An 18,416-nucleotide genomic window follows, 5' to 3' on the forward strand; every position below is an offset into this window, starting at 1 on the left:
GTCAAGAAATGCTTTGGCCAACATGTTTAATACATTTTTCCTGTCTTGCTCTTACTGACCTCTACATCCAGGACTTAAAAATGACCCCAAACAGTAAAATAATACATGATTAATTAAAACACTTGTTAAAAACATTTACATTTGTATCTTAGTAGTGGCGGTTATTGGCTTGCCACTTGAGTTCGAAATGTGGTCGTGCTCTTGCTGAGAAGTTCACACTGATTTAAGGAACAGATTCCACAAGAATCAAGGCAAGGCTTCCCAAAAGTAGCTTAGCACCAAAAATCCAGACTGAACTTTTTTACTGGTCTTAAGTTTTACTACTGAACATGGGATTTTTTTTAACTGGGGGAATCCTCCTCAGTGTTTCCAGTTATTTCCTCACGTTCAAATCTGATTTATACTCCTAAGAATAAAAAGCAGTTTTGTAACTGCAAGAAACCATAAGTGCTTTTGGGAAACCAAGCCTAGAACAGATCACACATATCTGTCAACATTCATATTAGAGTCATTTAACAGTATTGCATTACATCTTCAGACCACCTGTGGTGTTTCATTGTTGGTTATATAGGAGAACACAACACATGCTTCTATCACTGGAGATGCAGGACACAAACCGAGGCCGGAAAACCTCAGATATTTGACCGTGTGATGTCGCTTCAGTGCTTGGACAATGGCTCTGTTCAGAAAGAAAAAGTAACGCTCGTACTTTGTGCTCATCTTAGGGAACAGAATCAGTTTAAGCAAGCAGGAGGTAGCTACATAAATGTTAAAGCGGAGTCCACCCAAATACATCTCTAAGCAGATGCAGACTGTTCACTTAAGCGAAAGTCCTTGTAGATTTCTGCAGGATTTGGTAAAAACCCTAAACTTATGTGTATTCTTCCCTGTATGTTTGCCACCAATGAGATGCAAGGGCCTTATTCAGGCTCCTGTTTGTGCTTGTGACTCCCCAAAAGTGTAATTTCTTACAAAAAGTCACGCAATTAGTTCTCAGGTGTTATTAGGTACGAGAGCCTGATATTTTCTTTTATCAGATTTCAGTTTTAAGTCCTCCACAGGCCCAGATCTCCATCACAAAGAAATAGAAAAACTAAAACAGTGCAGCCTTGCTCATGTTGATTCTCCGCTCAGACTCAAAGCACTTTTAAACAGGGATGACTAAGATCAGTCTCTGTGCAGACGGACGATAAAGAAAGGACCAATAAGATCTAAAAAAATAAGTATTTCTACATTAACATTTAAACGGGTCATTTTTGCAAGACTTCCTTTTTACGCCACCAAAAGGCGTCCAGTTTGAAATTAGTCTTCCAAAGACCAAAAATTTTAAAAGCTAATTTATTATGTGCACAAAGTCAAGCTGAGCCCAGATCTGTCAATAGATGGAGAATGTTGACAGGAGACATTTCAAACATGCCGACGTATGAGCTTCGCACACACACAAACTTCACATGCACATAGACACAGACGCGCATAGCCCCAATGCAGGCAGACAGACTTTGGGTGGGGGAGGAAAGCTGTTTAGTAGACATTTAACACTATTACTCCCAGATAGGTTTGATGTAATTTGTTTCCCTGTTATTTAAAAATCAAGCACATCTGGATTTCACTTGAGATCAGAAAAAAGCCAGGTCGACATCATGTTAGCATGAGCAGAATATAAACTGCTCCACAACATGAGTGCATCATTTCCTCCAGTTTTCTGACCCCACTCTGAAAAACTTTCCCTGGAGATATTCAACAGCGTCTCCACGAGGTTTCAGCTCATGTCTCCGACACCAAACACTAAATGTGTGACCCAAAAACCTGTGAGTCCTCCCACTAAAGCCGTAACAAAAAAAAAACAGAAACAGAAACAAACTCCTATTGCACCACAACGCCAACCTTAAGAATATCACCATACATGGAAGAGTGCACCGAGTGTAACACCTGCAAATATTCCTAAGAGTGAGTGACAGTGAGCGACTAATAAACTCAACAATTTAACGTGTCTCAGATAAATCAGGCTAACTTTCAAATAAATCAGGGTGACTAATGGTAACTTTTACTGACCGTTACACAAGAAGAAAAAAGGACAAATTGGCTGTTAAAACAAGAGCTGTGAGTAAACTGAATGTAACAGTTAACATGACACCGAAGTGCTAAATGTCAAGGTAAAATCTTCATCAAAAAAGGGAAGGGGGGGGACACGTAATGGAAGCAGGAGCTCGATGAAAACCACGCTACTTGACAGCTCAGTTAACTGGTAGCACTGACTGCAGCCCATTTGAGCCGAGGATTCAAACTAGTTTTTCTAGTTTTCGTCGTCGTCTTCGTCGTCATCCTCGCTGATGAGGTATCCGCGGGCCCCGCTGTGGTGGGGCGGCGGCGAAGGAGGTGGAGAGGTCTTGGTGAAGAAGGGGAGACGGAAAGTAGGGGAGGGGGAGCGCTCCTCGCGGGTGGGGCTGCTGTTAGGGCTCTGCCTGGGGCTGATGGCCTGCAGCATGCGGCCCTTCCCTTCCTTCAGCATGTGCTTCTGTGGAGCAGAGACGACATCTGTTACATCAACTGATGATACAACCAGGAGGATGAATGTTCTCCTACTTTACAGAAAAAGCTTATAGACTTACAACTTGGTTGAGATGCATAAAGCTGAACACTTACAATGCAGTTAGATTTTTTTTTCTTTTTTCCTTTTTTAAGCGCAACATGTGTATTTGTAGCTTAAAATGCAGAGAAGACAACTCTTGCTTCTTGGTGTGATTCTCTGCTTCAGGGAACAATTACATTTACATTACTCTGTGTGTGACTTCTGTGTTATACGTTTTATTTTGCATGAAATATAGTTTGGCAGCCTCAAATTTAAGATGCTGGACATTCTAAAAAGCACTTAAATGCACTACAGAAACAGAAAAGAGCAGGGATCGTTATCAAAATGCTGGATTAACAGACATAGTTAATGTAACTTTGATGTAAAAATACTGAATAAAAATATAATTATTTAATATAAATATATTATAAATGGGGCCTAACCCAGATTTTATACATCTACCAATCATGAAAGAAAAGGAGCTTTCTCAAGTCTGATAAAGTTTGATGACATCATCAGGGTTATCTCTGGGCTTTACAATTACACATGTATGACATCCTGCACTGTAAACAGGGGCAGTTTAAAAGATTTGGGCATTTATTGGGACAAAAAGATGCTGTTAGTTGAATTATGAAAAATATAGTATCCAACGTTTTTTGGATCTGCGTTTAGTATATCTCATAGCCTGCTGCAAAGATCTTGCTAATTTTTACATATATATCTTTGAACTTCCTCAAGTTTTGTGAAAGAGCTGCACTAAAATCACTGGATTGGCTATTATAAATAATGAAATATTCCTTAGATTACCCATCTTGAGAGAATGTTATGTTTCTGCAAAATGATATGATCTGACTCAAACAAACAAATGAAATGTTGGGAAAACACATCAACCTAAAAGTCTTCAGTATGTTTATCAGCAGTAATGTAGAACATGCCAAATCTGCAGTGAACAAACACAGAGTGGTATCATTTTAGTTTTCCTTGTTTTGCAGATTTGTTATGTCTGTTACTTAGAATGTCTAATCACCAGTAATGATGGTCTCTCCCAGATTTACATGTCAATTTATAAAGCCCTCCTTCCTCACCACAACATGTCTCCTGTTAAATACTTAATGTGTTCTTAGTCTTCCTGTCTAATTAAGTACAGATCCTCACCAGAGCTCCCTCAGGACCAAACATCTGCAGGAAGTTGCCAATGAACTCCCTGGATTTCTCCTCCCATTTCTGAATGAGGTCAATGCTTTTCTCCTCCACCTTCTGGACGAACTCCTTGCTCTTCTCCTCCACGTCACGGACCTTTCTCTTCACCTTGTCCACACGCTCCTGCAGGTGGTACTTCTTCTCCTGATGAGAGCAGATTTGGCAACGGTAAGGAGAAAATATGTTTCTAATTAGCCGCATATTCAACATGAATTACCTCACAAACTAACAACTGCCTTCATACAACAAGCTCCCTCTTAACTTTTAATTCAACACAGTTCAACCAGAGCGGAGAGTTCCATACATTGATGAAGCTGACGTTCAGCTCCTTGGCTGTGTATCCTCTCTGCAGGTTGCGTCTGACGTACACATCGTAGTCACGGACAATGCGTGTGATGATGTCAGAAGTGGAGATGCCCTCTGTCCGCTGGGTTGGAGCAAACATACCTGTCAAACGCAGCAGGATGTAAAGACAAGAGCACACAGGTCAGAGGTCACTAGGTTCACTTTTCTCCATCCACATAAATCTGAGATTAAAGAGAATTTGGGAGATGACCTGTGATTACAGTTTGTACCTGTACCTTGTTCCGGACTGAAACGACTATAATGGCACAAATTATTACAGACTTCACACAACTGGTTCCAGTGTTTAAAGTGTTGTTCTTGTCTGATGAATTAAAAACACAGTAGACATCAATATATCAGATTCCATTTCCTGGTAATTCAGTTCATACCCTTATTTTTGACCAAACTACTGGTGTCCACCGTAGACTTTATATAAAGATGGACAACATGGCAGCTCCCCAAAAGTGAAGAAAAACATTTCAATCGACCCATGGTGACAGTTAGGCTCCGACTCTTCTTTGCAGACTGGCTCCAAATGACATCACGCAAGCAAGATGGCGGCTGACAGATACAGCTTTTTTTTGGCTTCACTTTTGCATAGATGTATCGAGTGGAGACAAGTCGACCATATTTATATCAGTTTATTTATAACAGTCAATAGTAGAAGTCAAGAAAAAAGGCGACAAAAGCTCAGCTACAGCAGAGATGATAAGGTGATTCCTCTTTTCTGTTTTTTTAACAATGGAGTGCCACCATTTTCCTGACTTTGTTCTGGAAAATATATAAGGTTTATAGCATTTATCTTTCTTAGCTCTCTCTATTTATCTGGATCCTGTTCCTGTCTCAAGCTCTGGTCTCTTGTGCTCCTGCAACACTGAAATTCCCTCCTGGGGTCATTAAAATTTAATTTGATGTAAAATCCAGATGGATTCTTTGCAGATAAATTTGAGAACACTGAATTACAATAACATATATTTAAATGTGTCATTCCAGCATGCTACACAGTATCATCTGTGTATGGGAAGCAGTGGTAAATACTGAATTGCATCCTGTAATTAGTTGTGTACAGCACTAACACTCTTGGTAGCTTTAGTACTCACCGGCTTCCTTGATGTGCTTGTACACGTCATCACTGCCCGCTGAGGAGTATGGGATGTCGTCATGGGCCACAAAGTCAATCTGGAGAGGTCATTACAACATACATCAACAAAGTAGATTCACATCTACAAATTATACAAAAACAAAAAACACACAAGAACAGCAGGCAAAAAGTTACAGAGGATCAGGAATGGTGGCTCAATCTTAAAAAAATATGTCTTCAGCTCCCTAGACCAGGATTTCAATAAATAAACAGACTTCATGTCTCTAATTGTGGGTGCTTTCCTTTTCTCTCTGTATGTTACATGTCTCATTTACTCACACGATGTCTTGCCAGGAACTCTGGTGATAATGTCCAGGGAGCATTTCGCACCACTTCATCCACGTAGCGGCAATGTCTGATGGCGTCATAGCGCTCGTCCTCGTTCATCACCGTGAAGCCCTTGTACTTGTGGGTCAGGTCGTCACTGCACACTTTGAATGGTAAGAAATATTCACAGAGCTTATTTTATAAATGTCTAAGCTATTAATTATTTTAATAAAGGGAGAGAAATCAAGCATGAAGTATTTGTTAATACTGAAAAGACGTTTAACTGATGGAAAGCTGTAGACACTGAAATCACTTTTAAGTTGTGCTATTGTTCAGGTTTATGTTATTGTTACTTCAGCTGTCAATCATGTGACCAACAATCAGGATTCTTGTGTTTCCAGGATATTTCAGTGCGCTGCTTTCTAACAATAAATTAGAGCTAGCTTTTCTTATCTTGCAATATTATATGAACGCTCTCTAATTTTCCAAGATGTCTGAATTTATCTTGCACCTTCCCTCACTTAGAGTTTGCACTGGATCCATCTCAACTGTCTTCCTGTTTCTAGAGTTTCACACTTTAAAAAAATGCAGCTCAGCGACATTTGCTGCTGCGAAAGCCTACATAGACACACAAAAACAGACTTACCTCCAACAATGAGGTGTGTATTTGGGAAGAGGCATTTAGCCTGCATAAGTGCTCTTGCGTGACCTGAGTGGAAAACGTCAAAGATGCCATCCGCGTACACTCGCACTGGTCTGTCAGCTGAACAGAGAAAAAAAACAAAACAAGACATGGACGGATTGAGGACTTATTCTGGACTGACTGTTTTTCCACAGGTATGAACAGCATTAATGGTCTGATACTGGAAAAAATTAAAGGCAAATTATATTTAAGAGGCGTCTCACAGACTGAGAAATTATGGAAAGAGGACTAAGAGTGAAAGAATGTGACTCACGTGGTGTTCCCCTCTTGGCCTCCTCCATGCTGACCCTCTCATAGGGTTGATCAGCTGGCACGAGCTCATCTGCGAAAGGTGCAGGGTGCTTCAATCCCTGGTAGACCAACACCAACAGAATCGGAGGATATTGTGAAAATATGAACAAGGACGTTTTTTTCATCAAGTCACAAAAGCATTGCCGTACATCATCATAAATCTTTTTGTCTTTTCTGGTTGGAAAGATTTAAATGATGTCTCTCTCAATTTGTAAACATTTTTTCTGGACCGTAACAGAAAAAACTTGATGTGGAAATCATGGGTGTCACTAGTGTGGTTTAACAGCTGATGACATCTATTTCTTGAAGCACTGTACAAAATCTAAAATATTTCTAAACTATATTACTCAATGCTCTGTGTGTTGTAACTACTTCCAGATCCCTGAAGAGAATATACTTTACATTAAAAACATGTTATATTCATACATGCATATTTAAGCGCCTATAGAAACTGTTAGCCAAACATTAATTTCAAAAAACAGTTGAACTGTCCCTCTGACTCACCACAGTGCACCTGGGGATTTTCCCAAGCCTCTCTCCCTCCTCGGTCTCCCCGTTGGAGCTGTCTCTTCTCCTTTTTCTGGACAGCAGCAGCCCGCTGGTGCTTTGCGCCTCCATCTGGGTCAAAAGTCAAAAGTCATGAGTCATGACCAACACTATTAAAACACTTCATACCTTGCATTAAACATACACCACTTTGCCATCGTCGAGTATAATTTAAAGAGGGAGATGCAGATCCAGACACTGTAAGACAATCTATACTTGCGCTATAATATCACACAATATAGAAGGTGAGCAGTGAGGTTACAGTATATGATACATCTTAAGCCAACTTTGACCCAGTAACAGAAGGAGAATACAGTATGAACTCAATGAGCCATCAGTACATCTGAATAGCTCCAGTGGCACACATGCAGCATAAAGGTCAGCTGAAAATGAAGCAAATAACACCTGTTTCAACATGACACATTTTGTTCCTAAACATACAAAAAATAAACCACATCCAGCCTTCACTCAAGATTCCTGCGCTGTTGTCACTGAGATCCTGCCTGCAACACCTGAGTCAGCAGTCCGCCACAAGTGTGCGTTCATATTAGATGCTGATTGACTTCAGCTGACTTTGTTAAGAACATAAGCCAGCTGGAGGACTTTCCGGTGACTGCACACTCTGGCATTTTAACAGAGGGAACTTCGGCAATACAAACGAAACCCTGTATGTCAAAGGCAAAATCTTGACAGTGTTTGTAGCAAGAGATGAAAAATTGTATGTAGACGGATTCAACAAAATTAAAATCCTGGATATCAGTAATCATTGAAATCATTTAGTAAGGCTGCAACTAACTAATTATTTTCATCATTGATTCATCTGCTGTTCTTCTCTGAATTAATCATTTGGTATAAAACATTAGAAAACAGTTTCCTAGAGGCCAATGTAGTGTCTTCAGATGTCTGTCCCATCTCTCAGAATTTAGGGCAACAATAGATATCCTATCACAAGGGTTCCCATGTTGTGGGTTGAGGCTCGGCCCCATTCCTCACATTCCACCACGCCACCCAAAATTAAGCCACAGGTCATTTAAGGGAGGGCTTGTTATACTGAAATGTCTAGCTTATCCTCATCATTATCCTCAACACTGTTTTAACTTATCACTAAATCTCAATAATCCTTGGCTGCATTGTACTGCTGTGTCAGTTGTGAAAGTGTGACTCTGTACAACAATGTGTGACAGACGTGGCAGTACACGGCCCGGTGGTGATGGCTACCTGATCCAACACCGAGCACTTACACAAGCCTCTTTCTGTTGGCAGCAGCTGAGCACTGAGGGTGAGAATCCCTGCAGGGCTCCTACATGCTGACAGAGAAGATTTACATGAACAGCACATGCCATCATACCAGTTGGTTGCTATAATAAGAAAATAACAAAAGCACAGTGTCAAATCTTGTTTAACCAGATACTTAACGACAGAGATTCATTCTGTGAAATGACATGTAATCTCATTTTTTAAGACAATGCCTCTTTAAAAACAATTAGGACATCTTTTGGCAAATAAACATTATACAAACAAGTGGAAAATCAAGATTCCAGGGTGACATCTTCAGATTGATATAAAACAAAGAAAAGCAGAACGTCTTCACATTTACACCAGTAAATATTTGGCTTGTTTGTTAATTACTTAAAGGATTAATCAAGCATCAAGTTGCTGATTAATTCTCTGTTTATCAATTAATGAATTATTCACTGATCATTTCACTGACACTTAATCAAGATAATATGCTATATATTTTAGTACTGGGTATAACAGTGTGGACACTGTATTCTGTTGTTGTGTTAACAATAAAACTATCATACAGCTTTCAAATTCTCTTTTGCTTGAACGCTGTTCTGGCCTCCTGGTGGTCCCCGGACCTCAGTTTGGAGACCACAGGCTTCAAGTTGACTTTTACACAATGTTCTCGACGTCTATTTTCTCTCTCATGTTAACATGGTGCTCAAATAAAAAAATTCCAAATCTGACTTGCTGACCGTGTATAACCTGGACTTCAGACACAAGTACACCAGTGAGTGAAACCAGCTGATAGAGGAGTTGTAATGGGGACACTGGTTTTAGTCCCTGCAGCTTAACTTCACTGTCCTACCCTGGCTTGCTGGACGTCTTCACTTCTGGCCAAAAAAAACCTTAAATTGATGGTTAGCTAATGTTAGACAGCTCTTTCATGATGCTGCTCTCTTACCTTTCACTGTTTTGTCCGGTATGCTGCTTTGCAGGAGTGGGCGGCTTCCTCTCCTCTGACTGCCAGCAGGCTAGCAAGCAAGCTAACTGCAACCTAGCTGCCGTCCGTCGACTCCTAGCTGAGCAGCTAGCTGTCAGTCTGGCTAGTTTGTTAGCTGCCTTTAGCCTTTAGCTCGCTGGTTAGCTAACAGGAGCAAACAATAGTAAGTACAAACAGCCCTGAGCGTCCCACAGCCCCTGCACTCGCTGTGCTACCGGCGGAAAACTGCGACTGCCAGAAGGAGGACAAACAAATTATGAGCAGTGACAGCTCGTACTACAACGCTGACAGGTCAACAGCACAGGAACTACAAAACTTGGACATCCTTAAAGGAACTGACATAACGAGTCAGACGGCTCCTTCATGGCCGTGCTGCCACCCAGCGGACAAACGGTGTGTGGCAGGAAGACGCTGGAAATACTCCAAGTACACGCATCATGATATCAACACATGCAACAGAGGTGGTCATGTAGTAGAATATGCAGGGCTTTGGAAATGTATTAGGTTACAGATTACTAGTTACCCCATTTCAAATGTAAAAAGTAATGTAACTATTTCAATTACTTAATCAAAATAATGTAACTTATTACATTTGATTACTTTTTGATTACTTTTTGATTACTTTTCTAATTTTGTAATTTCCTAACGAATGTTTTCAACTGTTGGGGTAAGTGTACCCATTAATCATTTAAAATAAATTAAATTAAATTAATTAAATGGGGTGTGTGTGTGTGTGTGTGTGTGTGTGTGTGTGTGTGTGTGTGTGTGTGTGTGCGTGTGTGCGTGTGTGTGCTTTTTTTGTATTATTTCTGTGTATTGTTAAAATCTTGAAAAAGGGAATGTGCCATTAAAGTATGTACATATTCTATAATTTGTTTATTTGTCAATAGATATATCTATACAAAAAAATTAAGCCAGATTATTATCTCTCATTTGAAAATATATTCATTAGTTCATGTACATTTTGGAATATAAAATAAAGATATTTTATGAAAAAAGTCAAAGGTCTGACATGGGCTTAATTGGTACTATGACACCACTTAAGCCCTGTGTGCTTCAAATAAGGTCCATGTCATGATTTATTTACAAAACAAATTTTAAAAAAAATTGATTTCAAAGAATCCAAAACAACACTATATGTATTCAGTAACATGTTCTCAGACAGGTTGCTTAGCTCTGTGTAGCAAAATATAGATCGATTTAGTTGGCAGGCTTGGGGCGCTGCAAATTCAAACAAGAGAACCAATCAAAAGCATCAGAATAGCATCAAATGGCTTAATTAAATGGCCTTGACTGGAAATGGCAAAAGAAGGCATTGTCCACATCAAAAACATCTAAATTAATATTATTCAACATATGGCCTAAGATTTTTACAGAAAATATTCAGATGTAACCCCCTTTGTAATCATCACCATTTTCATGGTGACAATTTATTTGTCACGACTGCCAATCGATCAGTGGAACAAAGTGTCAGAAAAGTGTCACAGTTTAGGCAGCTAAACTCCTGCTTATGCAACCCAGAAAGCACCCCACAATGGTGGGCCACAAGTCTGGTGGGTTGTCGGGGCTGTTCTCTGGAGGTCTAAGTTTTCAAAAAACGGTGATTCTGAAATCGTGCAGATGGTGGCTTGTGATTTTTGTCCAAAGGTAGCGAAGATGCTTGAGCCCAAGGGGTCTGGCCTCGCTAGTCCAGTCGAAACATTTAGAAAATGTCCATCCAGTATTTCGCAGCCCTGGTATACTAACATGTATTTAGCAGCCCTGGTACACTGGTATGTATTTCGTAGCCCTGGTATACTAACATGTATTTAGCAGCCCTGGTACACTGGTATGTATTTCGTAGCCCTGGTATACTGACATGTATTTAGCAGCCCTGGTACACTGGTATGTATTTCGTAGCCCTGGTATACTGACATGTATTTAACAGCCCTGGTACACTGGTATGTATTTCGTAGCCCTGGTATACCGGCATGTATTTAGCAGCCCTGGTACACCAGCATGTATTTAGCAGCCCTGGGACACCTGGGAGTTTTTTGCAGCCCTGGTGCTTATATTTAGAAGCCCTGCGCACCCAAACTCCGGACACTAGGTGCTGCTTACTTGTTTTTTTCTTTTTACTTTTTTCCATCGACCTCCAACTTCATCCAAACACACACTCAAAGTTAAAGCACTCGCACCCTGGGCCCGGCGCACCTGTGGCCCACGAACCTCCCATGGGCGACCATGGGGAGGCAGTGCTTGATCACAGCTGGCCCCAGTCCTTCCTCCCCTTGGGGTAGCTGGGAAGGGACCACCCTGACGTAGCTGGTCCTGGTTATTCCTGAGGAAGACATCTGGGTTTCCCAGGGGACAGGGAGGCAGTGTTATCACAGCTGGCCCTGGTCCCTCCTTGAGCCTGCAATAGCCAGGAAGGCAGTGTTCTGTCAAGGCTGGGGGTGGGTTACCTGGGTTAAGCCTGGAACATAGGGTACCTCAACATATCAAGAAGGAGCAGTGAGACCTGGAACTTCAGACCTGACTGGCCAGGCTAGGGCTAGGGCTAGGTAACCTTTATGAAATGACATAGCCTAATTAAATTAAGTCCCAAGTAAAACAGTTTTAGAGTGTTTTGATATTTGATTTGTCTTTCTCTTTGTTTTCCTGAGAATCAATAATGCTGTTTAACTTTTGATACATCATTTTTTTTATCCTGGCAATGACTTGGCTCATTTCTGTTATGATTTGTCAGTTTCAGTATTGAATTTAAAATACTTCATTGTTTTTAAAGCACTTCCCAGTCTTGCACCGACATATGTGTCTCACATGCTTATAGGGTACGAACCATTATGACCCCTCAGGTTCTCTGGAGTCTGTTAGTTGTTCCAAATTGCAGAACTGAAAAACCTTTGACGAGGCAGCTTTTAGAGTTTATGCTCTGAGCTGCTGCAACGGTCTGCCTGAGGATATGAGAGCAGCTGGAAGTGATGAAAACCTACAGTACCTCCTCAGCCTTTTGATTGAGAGTGATTTATAGACTATAGACTATAGATTATTTACTTCATTTTATTTTTTTAGTCACTTATTTTTTTGTATTCATGTTGTAAATGTATTATTATTGTTATTATCAATATTATTATTATTATTAGTAGTAGTAGTAGTAGTAGTAGTAGTAGTAGTAGTACATAATTAAACATTTTCAGTATTTGTTGATTTTTTTTAGAAAGTTGATAATTCTACTTTATGTTTATTGTTAAAATCATAGTGGGTGGTGATGTACTGGGGTCCTTTATTTGAATGGTGTTCCTAATATCTTTCCACTCCATAAACATACATGAAGGGGGCAACATATTGAGAACACTATATTGCACTCCAGTACACCACCACCACCACCCACATTTGTAAATGTAGAATTTAGGGCAGTGCTGCTGAATTTCATTGCATATTTCATTGTATATCACCTTGTTGAAGGAACTTCAATCTGAGCCAAGTAGAGGAGAGTGTACCAGAGCTATATATATATAGAGAGAGGGCCAACTGTGGTAATACAATCAGCTCAGATAAAGCTATGTCCCATATATAATCCTACTCTGACAGCCAGATCTTGACCACCCATGCTATATACCTGTATGTGGACTAAGTATAAATTGTCCTTCCTGCAAATGTATGGTTTATATTTCCACAAAAGCCCATTCATTTACATGTAAAATACTTAGTGCATGCTTAGTCAAGTACTGACCATATATATGTAACATAGCTATGAAATGAGAGGTACAGAGCTGGAAACATTAGTCCTGTGCTGATCCTTATGTGTCCTGCAGAGAGCTTCAGGACAAGGTATAATTTCACTTGAAGATCAGAGGGGCACACGTTAGGATAATTGATACCCTGAAGGTGATCGTAAAGTTGTGCAATGAAAGCTGCTGTACATGGCAGTAATAAAACTATTGGAGAGCGTGTCTCCAATAGTAAGTTTGACTTGAAATAAACAAAAAGAGTGATAAAGATGTTTAACTGCCATAAAGAACTGTCTAATGTCACCCAGACGGATCATCTTGAGATATTTTTTTTATTATAGACCAATCCATTTTAATCATTATTGTGCTACAGTGTTTTAAAGACATTTTCGTACATTTATTCTATATATTCTGTACTGCATGTTGTCACACATAGCTGCAAAAAGGCTCATCCTGATTGCTTCTATCAGTTTGCAACAAATCTTTAGCTGGTGGCTAAATGTTATGTAGTTTAACATATTAAGGATTGTCAGTAATTGAAAGTAACATACAGTAAATGTGTCACTCTGACAAACCTGCAAAAGGAAAAATAATGTCTGATTCCTGGGGGCATTATTTATGTTTCATCGCTGAACTTACACCTTCTGTGAAACAGATTGGTTTATTTTGCAGGGCTACTTGCCTCAGCATACAAGTACAATAAATGTATATGATTTAAGAGTAACAGGTACTCTTACCCTTCCATTTTTGTCATCTGCACAGAGAACTTACAGAATGATGTTTACCATTAGCCACCTGGCAGAGCCCTTTTAGACACCCTGTCTCCTTCTTGTTCTCTTTGATCGCAGCCTTACCTGCTGGTTTGAAGGATAGAATTTGCTTCACTGTTGAAATGACAAACATCAAGCAGGTGGAGAGGCAAAAATGAAAATGAAGAAAGCAACTGTCCAGAAAATGAACTGAGAATGTAAAAAAAAAAAAAGCCCCTGAAAGAAGATCCTAACCTAGCTGAGGAAGGGTTTGGGCCTCATTTAGCTAATGCAAAACTTCTTATTGATATTAAAATATTTCTTTGTCAGAGGGGCAGACAAATCAAACACTCATACAAAATCCCATGTAACCCTTCTGAGGTTTACATTATTATGGTTACATGGTTATTTCATAGATCCCTGAAGGATCCAAATGATCAGCCTATAGAAAAAAAGCTCTCGTGGCCATCATCCTCTCGTGTTCTAAAAACTGTCCTTTTTAATTAGTTACTTTAATCCATATTGCAGCCTGTTTACACTTGGTAAAATGTGTATTTGGTAATAAAACATAGGTTCCCATAGGCACCACCACATTATAGTTTGAATCAGTTGCAATAGTTTGCCTTTGAATGCGCACTGGTTTGTTGCATGCAATGGCAAATAGAAGAAAATACTAGATAGAAAGGCCACAGAATAAGAGATGCAAAGGAAATAAGGTTCTGGTGGGGATTAAACCTTTATTTATACAGTAAGTTTATAATCCTTGTGGTATCTAGACATTAAGAAACATGAAGACCAGTGTGGAAACCAGTGACTTTTTGAAGACTCTAAACAACAATTCCCAGGTTGTGTCATATTGACTTGGCGTTAGGACAAGCTAGCCCATAATTCCTGCATATTTCCTGGGGACTTAAACAGCAGTTAACTCTGCTTCCCCTCTATTTTCTGACGAGCAAACACCAGCTGTTTTGGGACAGAGGGTTAATTTTTACCTGCCAGGCATGTTTTGTCAAGAATCAGTCTACAGTAGGACGTTGCATGTCGCAATATTTTGCATATATGGGCCATAACAGACTTAAACTTAGACATAAACAGACTGTAAAATCAATGTTTGCCAGCTACAGATTTAGAAAAACTAGCAATATGCTGTTTCAATTTGAGCGTGAAGTCTATGTCCACCAATGGTTTCACCAAAGACTACAAGCCCATAGTAGCAACTAAAAAAGTGGACTGCTTGTGCACCCAGTGGGTGCCCTGCTGTTACTGGGCTGTTTCTTGTTGCTTAACAAGGAGTCACATTTTGTTTGAAGTGGTCTTTTTTACTGCTGGTTTATGCTCAGTGGGCTAATGAGCTCTTCCACGTCTCAACAGAAAATGTGTGCGGGGTGGAGTTAGGCCTACTTGCAGCTCAGTGGCCAATGGAGAGGCCCCAGGATTGATAGCAGTATTTATGAACAGTTATGTTGTGTTACAGTTGTGAACAGGACTTGGGAGATGCAGCAGCAGGTGAGCAAGTTCAGTTTTATTTTTCAGTCTATTGGGAATATCAAGTTTAAAATAGAGTCATTGATATACAACAACCTTTGATGGTCTATTTAATTTTTGGAATATAGTTACACTGTTTTTATTTTACAGTATAATAATTAGAGCTAGGAAAAAAAATCTACATAAATCAGACAGCTACTGTAACTGAAGAAACAGCCATGGTCCAGTAGTAAGGTCCAATATTAATACCACAGGAAATAAAAAATCTCACTGTTGAGTTTGGCACTGCCAGTCCCAAAGAGGATTTTATAGGAGCGTAGTTTTCCTGTGTTTTAAGCATTTTTGTTTGTTTTTGTGCTATCATCATGTAAAATGTATTTTCATTTCACTGGCTTTTGTAAATAACAGTGGTAATGTATGACAGATTGCAAAATAACCGGGGGTTTTGCATGATATTGCAATTGCAGATGTCAAGGATGATTTCCCAGGTGTCCTTGCTGAGGGCTCTATGCTGCTTGATGTTAATGCCAGGTCTGTTTGAAGTAAAATTCAAGAAAAGATTCATCTTTCATCTAATCATGAACAAATTATTACAATCATATCAGAAACTGAATGTGAAATATTGTTTTAAACATTGATCACATAAAAGCAAGAAAATATTAATCCAAAGCAAATACTTGAATACTTATTTTAGCTGCTGTGAAGCTTTGCAGAGTGAAGTATTATTTTGAGAGTGTGGCTAATATATTCTCTACGTCCCCACAGGTTTGCTAAATGCAACATCTCTGATGAAAGTAAAGAATCATGGAGGTAGGTAGTCTTCCACTTTCATAACTATTGTCATCTTATTTAGCTGTAAGGTAAAAACAGAGAGTAATTAACAAATGTATGTTGTGGCTGGGAATATTTTTGAGTGGTGCTATAAATGAAATCTATTAAATTATTATTATTATTAAATCATTATTATTATTATTATTATTAAGGACTGACTAGTAAGTTGAAGCGCAGCCATTTCTGAAAGACATTTTTTCAATATAACTCCTGCTTCCACATTCTTCCACAGGGAATCCACTTAGCATTGACTCAATTCAAGCTCATGATTTCTTGACTAATTCTCGACCCAAGAGGAACATTGATCCAAAGTGGCACCGAGGCACTCCTGATTTTCAGTCCTACTACCGCTTCTACAACAGCATAGGGCACATTGAAGGAGTAAGTCCATTGTGGTGTATGTACTGTATGCATATATTGTGTCAGGAGTTTTAAAATTAGTCACCACCTTTTTAGTTTTTCTCTGGTCCTGTAAGACACTATTTGGCAAAAGAATATTTTTGTTTCCTCTCTAACATATTTTTGTTTTTCTCCAACAGCTTTATGAGATTGACAGAATCAGGATGCTCTATCAGCAGATGCGTCACTTAGAAGTGACTTATGGGCCAGATGCCTCCAGTTACCAAAGTCTCCTTGGTGTACAGACAACCACCGCAGCACCAACTACTACCACCGTGCCCCCTCCACCTCCCACCACCCCTGCTCCTACACCAGACCCTCTAGAGCATGCTCAGAGGATCTATCTGTGTAACCCCAAAGACCCGCTGTGCAAACCTCAGATTGTCTACCTGCCAACAGGGGCTGTTCCAGTACTGTGCGATCCACGACACAACCCCGCCTGCAGACCCAAAACAGAGGAGGAGATAAAAGCTGCTGCTCCTCCACCATCCCCAGCCCCTCCTGCTCCCAAAAAAACTGTTCCACCTCCACCACCCCCTGCTGCCACTGCTAAAGGTATGGAGTATGACTGCGACCCATACTGGGATCCTGATTGCCTCATCGACCACCCTCCCCACCCTATCCAGGAAACATCAGCGCCAGACGCACCAGCTGAAGAGAAAGTGGTGAAAGAGGAAGTAGCCAAAGCTGTGGAAAGTGTCGCCACAGCAGCCATAGAGAAACCCCTCAACCCTTACTTTGACCCTTATGATTTCAAACGTGACCTTTTTGATCCCCTCAGTTATGCCGATCCAGCTCCTGAGCAAGAGTAAAAACAGAATGCTTAAGAAATTGTAGCAGTCTATGCAGGACAAGACCACAAAATTCAATCACAAGACCAAACAAAGCAAATCCACATTAAAAAACGTGTAAAATTCAAATCATGCAAATCATTAAATGTTTTACAGGTCCAAAATGTAAACAACACTTTTATACTCATAGTTTTATCAAATGACAATGTGTGTTTTCATGCTAAACTATGCACAATAAGCTTTTGTATGAATTAAAAAAGAATTAAAATGAATAAATGGTAAAAATATATATATGTGTGATTTTACATTTCATTACAGTGTTTTGTTCTGTTGCATTTGCAGTATGTCTGAAAACATTAAAAGGAAAAGCCCAATTTGCTATTCCCATTTGATTTTGTCAAGTTGACCAATTTCATCAATAAGCAATAGCAAAAGATTTCTCCCCTTACAATAACAATGATAGAATGCAGTCTAGATCACTGTATTTGATAATTAAGTGGACAACATTTGGGGGCCCCTGTGTTTTGAATTACATTTTAGTTATTCAACTTCTGCAGTGTGTCTATCAAATTATAATTGTAATCCTCTCATTCAAAAGGTTACTCCCCATCAGAAAGACACAAATTATACATTTATTTCAGAATCAGAATCATCTTTATTGGCCAATTATATTTATGCATGCAAGAAATTTGAGTCTGGGTTTGAGTGCACAGAAAAATATCCAATGGAAAAAAGTGACGTTTTTTAGTAGGTGGTTATGTACAGTCTGTTCAAATATGCAGTAATTAATGAAATATATTGCACATTTTGTATTTTTAACTAAAATAAATATATATAATTTGCGGAACCAGCCATGTCTGTGTCGCTTCCCCTGGCCTCCCCTACTGAGCCACAGTCGGTAGTGTGGGCAGGGGCCATGTCAGCTGACGCTACTGCAAGGGGTGTGGACCAGAGCCGCTGACCTAGATAATTTGCATATTTTCTAAATATTTAGCTTTACACTTGGTGACCAAATTAACAAATTTGCCAGAAATAAACTCACAAATTTGCCAGAAAAAAACTCGGAAAAAAGGTGTTTTATTGTGCCAAGCAATCACTGAAAGTATACTATTTTAAAATTTAAAAAAAGTTCCAGGTGACCTGACAGTGGTGACAGTTA

The 18,416-nt window shown here is 39.6% G+C and overlaps 2 protein-coding genes across 2 annotated transcripts; one reads left to right on the forward strand and one right to left on the reverse strand.

Annotated features, from left to right (window-relative positions):
- Window positions 1–11: 11 nt before the first annotated feature.
- pcyt1aa (phosphate cytidylyltransferase 1A, choline a) lies at window positions 12–9,572 on the reverse strand. The gene is made up of 9 exons (XM_062429459.1): window positions 9,251–9,572; window positions 7,021–7,134; window positions 6,479–6,575; window positions 6,169–6,285; window positions 5,535–5,686; window positions 5,215–5,293; window positions 4,074–4,216; window positions 3,725–3,913; window positions 12–2,515 (listed from the first exon to the last, which is right to left on the reverse strand). The coding sequence occupies exons 2-9, from the start codon at window positions 7,132–7,134 to the stop codon at window positions 2,294–2,296; spliced, it is 1,113 nt and encodes a 370-aa protein (XP_062285443.1). The 5' UTR covers window positions 9,251–9,572; the 3' UTR covers window positions 12–2,293.
- On the forward strand, window positions 8,236–17,278 carry LOC133990801 (uncharacterized). The gene is made up of 7 exons (XM_062429207.1): window positions 8,236–8,341; window positions 9,285–9,395; window positions 9,484–9,682; window positions 15,226–15,257; window positions 16,002–16,046; window positions 16,300–16,448; window positions 16,607–17,278. Exons 1-7 carry the CDS (start codon window positions 8,236–8,238, stop codon window positions 17,276–17,278), a joined length of 1,314 nt encoding a protein of 437 aa, XP_062285191.1.
- The last annotated feature ends 1,138 nt before the right edge of the window (window positions 17,279–18,416 follow it).

The sequence above is a fragment of the Scomber scombrus genome, chromosome 11, assembly GCF_963691925.1.
Source record: "Scomber scombrus chromosome 11, fScoSco1.1, whole genome shotgun sequence".
Taxonomy (NCBI): domain Eukaryota; kingdom Metazoa; phylum Chordata; class Actinopteri; order Scombriformes; family Scombridae; genus Scomber; species Scomber scombrus.

Bases quoted from the DNA above. Each gene is read 5' to 3' on its own strand.
- pcyt1aa (XM_062429459.1), bottom strand. From the start codon at position 7,134: ATGGAGGCGCAAAGCACCAGCGGGCTGCTGCTGTCCAGAAAAAGGAGA. The intron at 6,576-7,020 runs GTGAGTCAGAGG...TTGGTCTACCAG, and splicing joins AAATCCCCAGGTGCACTGTG to GGATTGAAGCACCCTGCACC. The intron at 2,516-3,724 runs GTGAGGATCTGT...TCTGCTCCACAG, and splicing joins TTGGTCCTGAGGGAGCTCTG to AAGCACATGCTGAAGGAAGG.
- LOC133990801 (XM_062429207.1), top strand. From the start codon at position 8,236: ATGTGTGACAGACGTGGCAGTACACGGCCCGGTGGTGATGGCTACCTG. The intron at 8,342-9,284 runs GTGAGAATCCCT...GCTGCTTTGCAG, and splicing joins GCAGCAGCTGAGCACTGAGG to GAGTGGGCGGCTTCCTCTCC. The intron at 9,396-9,483 runs GTTTGTTAGCTG...AGCGTCCCACAG, and splicing joins GCTAGCTGTCAGTCTGGCTA to CCCCTGCACTCGCTGTGCTA.